The sequence below is a fragment of the Apium graveolens genome, chromosome 5 (assembly GCF_009905375.1).
Source record: "Apium graveolens cultivar Ventura chromosome 5, ASM990537v1, whole genome shotgun sequence".
NCBI lineage: Eukaryota > Viridiplantae > Streptophyta > Magnoliopsida > Apiales > Apiaceae > Apium > Apium graveolens.
The window spans coordinates 68,202,926-68,211,689 of NC_133651.1; the positions used below are offsets into that span (position 1 = coordinate 68,202,926).

At 36.4% G+C, this 8,764-nt stretch overlaps 1 protein-coding gene across 1 annotated transcript; it reads left to right on the forward strand.

Moving 5' to 3' along the window:
• The first annotated feature begins 7,688 nt into the window (after positions 1-7,688).
• On the forward strand, positions 7,689-8,171 carry LOC141660158 (uncharacterized). The gene has a single exon (XM_074467117.1). The coding sequence runs from the start codon at positions 7,689-7,691 to the stop codon at positions 8,169-8,171; it is 483 nt and encodes a 160-aa protein (XP_074323218.1).
• The last annotated feature ends 593 nt before the right edge of the window (positions 8,172-8,764 follow it).

Sequence of the window (8,764 nt, forward strand, 5' to 3'; positions counted from 1 at the left end):
CCTGAACCACTTAGCGGAGAGGAAGTGTTGGGGCAACAACAGCAACTTAGGTTCAGTTTTGGAAAGGGGGGGAAGCCAAAAAAGGTGGAGTCTCCATGGAAAAAACAGTCAGTTTTTTTTGAGTTAGAGTATTGGAAGTTTCACCATGTTCGACATTGTTTAGATGTCATGCACGTCGAAAAGAACGTGTGTGATAATATAATTGGGACACTTCTACACATGAAATTCAAGAGTAAAGACAGCCTTGCCTCGCGTCTTGATTTGGTTGACATGGGAATACGGCCTGATTTAGCTCCAGAAGTAGGTGAGAAAAGAACATACCTACCTCCTGCCCCTTATACTCTCTCCCGGAAAGAAAAACAAATAATATTGGCATCATTGTACGACATGAAACTTCCATACGGACATGCTTCAAATATAAGAAATTGTGTATCGATGATTGATATGAAGTTGTATGGTTTAAAGTCCCATGACTGCCATATCCTTCTCCAACAACTACTACCTGTTTGCATTCGTTCAGTGCTTCCGAAAAATGTTAGGGTTAGTATCATAAGATTGTGTTTTTTCTTCAACTCTCTGTGCAACAAAGTTGTAGATGTGTCAAAGTTGAATAAATTACAAGCAGATGTGATATTGACCCTGTGTGAGTTAGAGAAGATATTCCCTCCGTCATTTTTTGATGTTATGATACATCTTATGGTCCACCTAGTAAGGGAACTGCGATTATGTGGACCAGTTTTTTATAGATGGATGTTTCCATTTTAACGCTTTAATAAAATATTGAAGAGTTATGTAAGAAACCGATTATATCCAGAAGGTTCTATAGCTGAAGGTTACCTCAAAGAAGAGTCAATAGAATTTTGTAGTGAGTTCTATAGCGGGAGTAGTAGAACAACCGGTCTTCTGAAAGATGAAGAAAAAATTTCCGGTCCAATCGGTGGTGTGACTATGAAGTCAGTTGCGGAAAAAGAACGAGATGAGGCTCATCTTTCAGTTCTTCGTAATAATTCGGAAGTGGAACCATATGTTATGTAAGTAAAACATAAAAAGTATACATATAATTGTTAAAGTTGTATTTGGTATAGTTTAGTCGAATTTGATGTAAGTAATTTCAGGTTGCATAAAAAATATTTGGAAGAGATTTATCGAGGGAAAAAGAAGAGTGTACAGTGGCTATTGGGAGAGCACAATCGACAATTTGCCGATTGGTTTGAACAAAAAGTTGGTTTACATTATTTTTCCTTCTTTTTTATTTTTATATGTCGTGTTTTTAAATTTGTAGCCACTTATATGCATCAATAAATTATATGTAGGTCAGTACAGAAATGAGGGAGAATGCGGAAGCCGTATCTGAAACTATAAGATGGTTTTCTGGGAAACCTTCATTTTCAGTTTTGACTTACGAAAGTTATGCTGTTGAAGGGGTCCGATACCACACAAAGGATCGAGATAATGCAAGGGTAGTTCAGAATAGTGGTGTGTCATTAGTTGCAAGGACAGTCCAAGTCTCTAGTGCTAAGGACATGAATCCTATAGAGAGTGATTTAAAATTTTATGGGGTGATCAGGGAAATATGGGAATTAGACTACCACGCATTCAAGGCCCCTCTATTTTTATGTACATGGGCAGCAAGTAACAAAGGTGTCAAGTCCGATGATCTTGGTTTCACCCTTGTCAACTTCAATCGACCAGGTCACAAAAAGGACAAATATGTCTCTGTTGACCAAGTCAACCAAGTATTTTATATTGAGGATCCAGTTGATGCTAATTGGTCCGTTGTGTTATCGGCGACAACTCGAGACTATCATGATGTTTACAATGAAGATGCTCCTGAAGACACCTCCTGGAACCCTCCCCCATTCTGTTCTAATATCCCTACATGTGACCCTGCTAAAATTGATGATGCAAGTGTTTGTAATAGAAGAGAAAATGTTGAGGGTATATGGGTCAAAAAGTTATAGGAGTCTAGCTATATATTCTCCTTATTTGTAATTTTTCTTGTTATTTGTAATTTTTCTTGTTATTTGTAATGTAGCTTGTGATCTCTGTTTTCTTGTAATTTTTCAATGTAGTTATAGAAGTCTATCTGTAATTTTTCTTGACAATTAAATGAGAATTTTGTTTAATTTTCTGCATATCTGTTAGACATTATACCATGAACTGTGTAGTTGTTCTAATATGTTAAATATTAGTTAATTTTTTAGATTAGAGGAAGAGGAAAGAATGGCACCAAAAAAGCAAATGCGAAAGCAATCAGAAAAGACTGCATCACAGAATCTTAGCGGTGGAAGCCCCAAGCGGCTGGAGGATGTTCCGAACAATGATGAAAACAATGAAGGGCATGCATCGGAATCTCAACCGACTAACTCAGAACAGACAAATACTACAACTAATACTGCTACAAGGAAGTCTGGGGGTAAGCGAGGCGTATGCGCAATGTACAAAGTGATTGTCAAGAAAGCTCGCGGGAAGAAAGTTAAAGTCACTGCCAATGAATGGGGAATTCCTAATGGGGAAACTAGAGCCCGTTTGCAGTCTTACATTGGTATGTTGGCTAGGACTATGATTCCAATCGACATTCCTACGTGGCCAAATGTAGACCCTGAATTAAAATCAAAGCTTTGGTTAGATCTCCAGGTACTAGATCAATTGTAAAAAATTATTATCAAATATAGATCTTGAATATAAGTTTTTCCTGTTATGATTTTGTGAACTTGTGTTTTTTCAGGCTACCTTCAAAGTTAAACCAGAAATTGAAAACATGGTCCTAAAGTCAGCAGGCTTTAAATGGCGACAGTTTAAGACTGATTTGACGAGAAAGTATGTGCTACCATTTATTGGAGAAAAGAAGAAGCTGAGTAAGCCGCCAAGAGGCTATGGCTATGTTAGTAAGGCAACCTGGAAAAGGTTTGTGAGACAGAGGACTGATTCTAAGTGGAAGGTATGTTTTAATTCTGTAATATATGATTTGGTGATTTTTTTGCATCGTCTGTTGTAATTTTTGTAATCTTGTGACATGTTTTTAGGAAATTCATGACACACAAAGTGAAAGAGTGTCTAAGAGAAAATATCATCACCGGTTGTCAAGAAAGGGGTACATCGGTTTAAAAGAAGATGAGGTAAGAAAAGTTCATTTAATTGTATAACTGTATTTAATTTATAATAGGTCAGTCCATAATAAATTAGAGTCCTACATTTTTTAGCCCTGGAGTTATTTGTATTACTGTATTTTATTTTATTTGTAACAGATAAAAAAAGGAAGGCTGAATCCGGGAGAAGAACCGGATAGAGCGATTTTTTGGCAAAAGGCTCGTAAGCGGAAAAACGGACAAGAGGTCGAAGAGGTCGATGAAGATTTGGCTGTTGTATGCGATAAAATTGTAAGTTTTAATTTTGGTTAAATTACATTAAAGTAGGCGAATCAGTAAAATTAGGACGACATAAATCAGTAAAGTAGGCGAATCAGTATAAATAGGACCCCTGTCAATGTTTTAGTTAATTGGTCTTTAATTATACTGATTACAATTATGCGAAATAATTATTATTTATCTTTTATTGAAAACTAGTTAACTCCATTTTGGTTAATTTATTTTCTTGTTAACAGAACGCATTGTTGGAAAAAAGAAGAAGGGTGAGATTCAGTTTTCTGGTGCTGAAGATGTTCTGACAACGGCTTTGGAGAGTCGTGAGCATTCTGGGAGGGTTCGGGCTGTTGGAGGGTACATCACTCCAAAACAATACTTTAATTTGCCAAGAGAGCCAAAGCTTCGAATCACAAAGGCAGAGTTGATGGCCCGTGATCGACAAAGGGATGAACTTCTTGAAAAAAAAACGCAAGCTCTCGAGGCAGAGATTGATCGCTTGAAGTCAGTGATCGAAAGTGGAGGTACTTTTCACTCTCCAATGCCATCTGAAAAGGCAAGTTTCGATCCGGAAAAGGATAAAGAAATGAAGTCAAATCCACCACCTGCAAGAGGAGTTGTGTTGGTATATGAAGATGATGACTGTGTTTTTACAGATGGCCCAACTAGGCCTTCACCTCCTGGAAGTCACGTAAGTTATTTTAATTTTGTGAGCAACCTTGTCATTTATCTTACTAAGGTAAATCATTGTTACCTTAATTTTTTAATTTTGTTTATTTAAATATTATAGGCCCAACGATCTTGTGAGCTATCTGTCGAGAGACTTGAGAATAAGGTTGCATTTGGTATGGTATATCCTCGCGAGGATAATTTAACTGATTTGGTACATGGAGTTGATATACCAATTGGACATCAATGTGTCTCCGTTGATGGCCTCATAAAACCAGATGCCTTGCTTCCAGCTGAGACACGTGGTGATGATATGATGACTGTCCGCGATGCTCTAGGATCTTTTTTGGCATGGCCTGAGGAATTAATTAGCTACACAAATGTTGCGGTATAATGAATAATATATATATGTATAATATTGTCTGAATTTTGAAATTAAATTGTTCATTTCAAGATATTAAAAATTAAGTGGTATGTACATTTTATTTTGGTTTTATATTATCATCAGGTGCAGAAAAAAGAAAGGCCCGAACAAGTGCTGAAAAAATAAAAAAGAATAACGGGTTGCAGGATTTGAAGGCACAATTTCTTCAAGCAAAGCCAGGTGCGAAAGTGCCAAAGGGCTTTAAGCTGTTGTATAAACATGCAACAACTTGGATGAAAACTACCGGGGTCAGTATCCAGGTTCGATGTGAGCCAAATGTGTTTGGACATGAAAAAACAATTTATTTGTTGCATGAGAATGTTGTGTCTTTATTGGAGTTTGAAATGTTGGGCCAAGCAGTAGTTGCAAGTTACATGGCGTAAGTTACCTTTTTTTTCTTTTTAATGATCATTTTTTTTAATGTTTGTAATTTTCCAGAACTTGCATTTTAACATCAGCACTCTTTCGATAGGCACTTGCATTCTGAGATTAGTGAAATACCAGAACTGGCGGAGACATTTGCTTTTATTGACCCCGGATCCACATATCACGTGAATGCTGATTTTGAAGCATACATTTTAAACCGGTTGAGAGAGGGTAACCCAGATCGCCTATTCTTTCTTCCGCATAATCAAAAGTAAGTACTTATTGTAATACTGAAAATTAAAAACATGGATAGTACAGTACAAATTTCTATGTGATGTGTCCTATCTGTCTTTGTTTTTTTATGAAAATAGTATGCATTGGATTTTGGTCGTTATCTGGGAAGGGGAAATATATATTCTGAATCCACTACCTCACCCGACACAATTTTCAGAACTAGAAAAGGCGTTATCAAGGTAAATTTTTATTAACGTAACAGTTTGGTATAATTGCATGTTCATTTCTGTACATTATATGAGATTTTATGTTTTTTATGCAGGGCTTTGAAAAGTTACAACTCTGAAACCGGCAGGGGCAACAAGATGGCCAAGGCAAAGTTTCTTAGTGTAAGTACAATAGATCGAGTACCTAATATTTGTGCTTAATATATATGATTTATTTGACATGCCTGATTTGTCTTTTAATTAATGAAATAGGGATCTCCCAAACAACCCGGTGGGATTGAATGTGCGTATGTAATAATGCGATACATGAAAGAAATTATCGATGATGACAAGTTGAATTTTGCTAAAAAGGTATTACCTTGACGCTTCCAGTTTGCTATATACTGAGATATGGTTACTTTTCGATATGGTTACTTTTCATTCATGTACTGAATTTTGTTTGTTTCGAATTTGTAGTGGTTGGCCAAGACTCGATCGTGTTACAGCATTGAACAGCTAGATGAAGTTCGCATTGAGGCTCTGCAGTTCATCCAAGAGCATATCTGATCAATTCTTGTACTCAAGGTCTTTTCTTTTGCGTAGTCGTACATTTGGTAATTTAGACGGTTCTGTGTAGTAAGAATGTAAGTGTATAAATACTGGGGTTGCTGTATAGGTTTGCAAATGCTGGGGGTTGTACATTTGGTAATGTAGATTCTGTAGTTTTTGAATGATTGATGCAGATGATGGGGTTGGTGTTGGTGATTTTTGGATGATTGATGCAGATGATGGGGTTGGTGTTGGTGGTTTTCGGATGATTGAATGGTTAAATGTATGAATGATTGACTGGTTAGATTTGTATGGATGCGTGTTATTCCAATGTTTTAGTTTTGGTTATGTAGTAAAGGACATCGGTTTTATTTATAACAAATGTCTATTAGTAACGAGTACATCGCTTTTTTAGAAAATTAGTGATGTAAAACTTTACACAATTTGGTCTATAAATTTCTTACACATCACTTTTAATTAAGAAAAGCTGATGTCAAAAAAGATAATGTACATCACTTTTAACCAAACAAAACTGATGTCAAAAAACGCAATGTACATCAGTTTAAGGGAAATAACTGATGTGAAAAACTAATATGTTCAAGTCTAAAGGATACATAGACATCACTTCATTCTAGAAAAAACTGATGTTTATACGCTTAATTAGACATCACCTTTTATTAAAGAAACAGATGTTTAATATGCCATTTTACATCACCTCTGTCAAAATTATCGATGTTTTTGTGACAAAAAACATAGCTCAATATATGTTTAATATGTTTTAATAGGTGTAATTTAGTTATTAAATAATTTTGTTATAGCATTTTTTGTGAAAAATCATCACATAGACATCAGTGTTTTTCACTAAAATCGATGTTTTTGTGACAAAAAACATAGCTCATGATATGTTTAACATGTTTAATTAGGTGTAATTTAGTTATTAAATAATTTACTTATAGCATTTTGTTTTAATAATCAACACATAGACATCTGTTTTTTAACTAAAATCGATGTCTAATCCAGTATAGACATCGGGTATTCACCGATGTCTAGAATAGACATCACCGACATCAACATCGGTTGGGAAACAGCATAGACATCGGCCAAAAAGCGATGTCTATGGACTTTTTTCTTGTAGTGTTATCAATGTTAATTATGATTCTGTTTTATTGAATTGAATTGGTTATCCTATTGAATTGTTTTAGAATTGGATGGTTTTATAAATGTGGATCAGATTTGTGGTCAGACCAGATTCGTGGTCATATTAGGCCAATGCGTGCCTTGGATCCAGTATATAGAGCAAAGCTGGGAGCCTTGCTCGGGGTTTGTGTGTGACTGATCAGCAGCCTAACCTTGGTTTTTAAAAAATGAAAAGAATATCCAATTCTATTTATTGCTTATCTAGAAACTTGATTCTTATGAATCATTTCAACTAATCATTGTTGAACCTCATTATTGCAGTTATGACTTGCTGAGCTAGTTAGCTCACTCTTGCAAATCTGTTATGTTATTTTACAGTTGGAAAGGAAATTATTGGTAACAAGGATTCCCAGTCCAGTGTGCAAGCTTGGATTCCAGGATAAGATGGACCGAGTTAGCAGGAGCTTTATAATGTAGATGAGTTATGTAAGATTATAAGAATGATATCAATATCAGTTGTAAGCGGAACTAGTTGGGATTTGGTATGATGTAATAAAAGTTAAGGTTGTGGCTTGTTTTCATACTTTAACCTGTTGCGATCCATGGTTTTGGTAAGTAAGGTCTTTGCATATATTACTTTCATAAGTAGGTATATTTATTGAGTGTGTGTGTGTGTTGTGAACCCCAAACTTCTGACCCGGGTTTAGAGGGCGTCACAATATAGTCCAAGGTTTAACATAAATGTTAGATGAGAATAGAAATTTGGTGAGGTCTTATAGAAAGGCCAGGGACATGTTCGAAGCACAACCACATGCCACTTTTCACCTGTGCCTACCTGAGGCCCGGAACAACGACGGTAGACAGTATAACATCCCAACAGAATCTGAAGTGGGCGGCTTGATTGTGGGTGAGCTCACTGAGATGAAATTTGAGCGTGACATTATTGTGCACCACGGTACTAAAGGGATTAAACATATTGATGAGTTGCACCTAAGTTATATGTCCATGGCATATCCCATAATTCACCCTTATGGCGAAAATGGCTATAGACTAGGTATACCCTTAGCAGACAGGGGCTCACAAACTTCAAAAAGACACACATTGACGATGTGCCAATATTATTGCTTCAGGTTACAGCAAAGGGCGAGTGAGGGGCATACCTTAATTTTAGCGGGTCGACTCTTGCAACAGTATATAGTGGATGCTTATATAGCTATTGAGTAAGAGAGATTTAGGTGGGTTTAGACCCATCAAAATGAGCTCAGGACAGAATTATACTCAGGCTTGATGGATGCGGTACACCGCGGGGACTCGGACAACTCCACAGTCGGGAAATCAGTGTTCTTGCCATCATCGCACACTGGAGTTCCACGTTACAGAGCTCAGAATTACCAAGACGCAATGGTTATTTGTAGGTCGGTTGGATATCGAGATTTGTTCATTACTTTCACATGTAACCCCAAATGGCCAGAGATAAATGAAATGCTTGGACTAATCAAGAAAAAAGATGACCGTAGTAGGGTTGATATTGTGTGTCGGGTGTTTGAGAAAAAGTTACAACAACTAATGCACTACATCAAAAAGGAACAACCATTTGGCGAAATAATGGCATGTAAGATTATTATGCTTGTGTATTGCCTCCAATTTTTAACAACCATTATTTTGGTACCAATTAAGCTCGCTTTGTTAATTCCAGTAACTAGGAGCACACTTCTAGCATTCTAATAGTATTACAATTTTGATGCAGGCTGGTATACCATTGAATTCCAGAAAAGAGGTTTGTCGATGCACATATACTCTTTTTTTGCACCCGTCAA

What these genes read in the sequence shown, in the direction of transcription:
- LOC141660158 (XM_074467117.1), top strand. Translation starts at nt 7,689, where the DNA reads ATGTTAGATGAGAATAGAAATTTGGTGAGGTCTTATAGAAAGGCCAGG.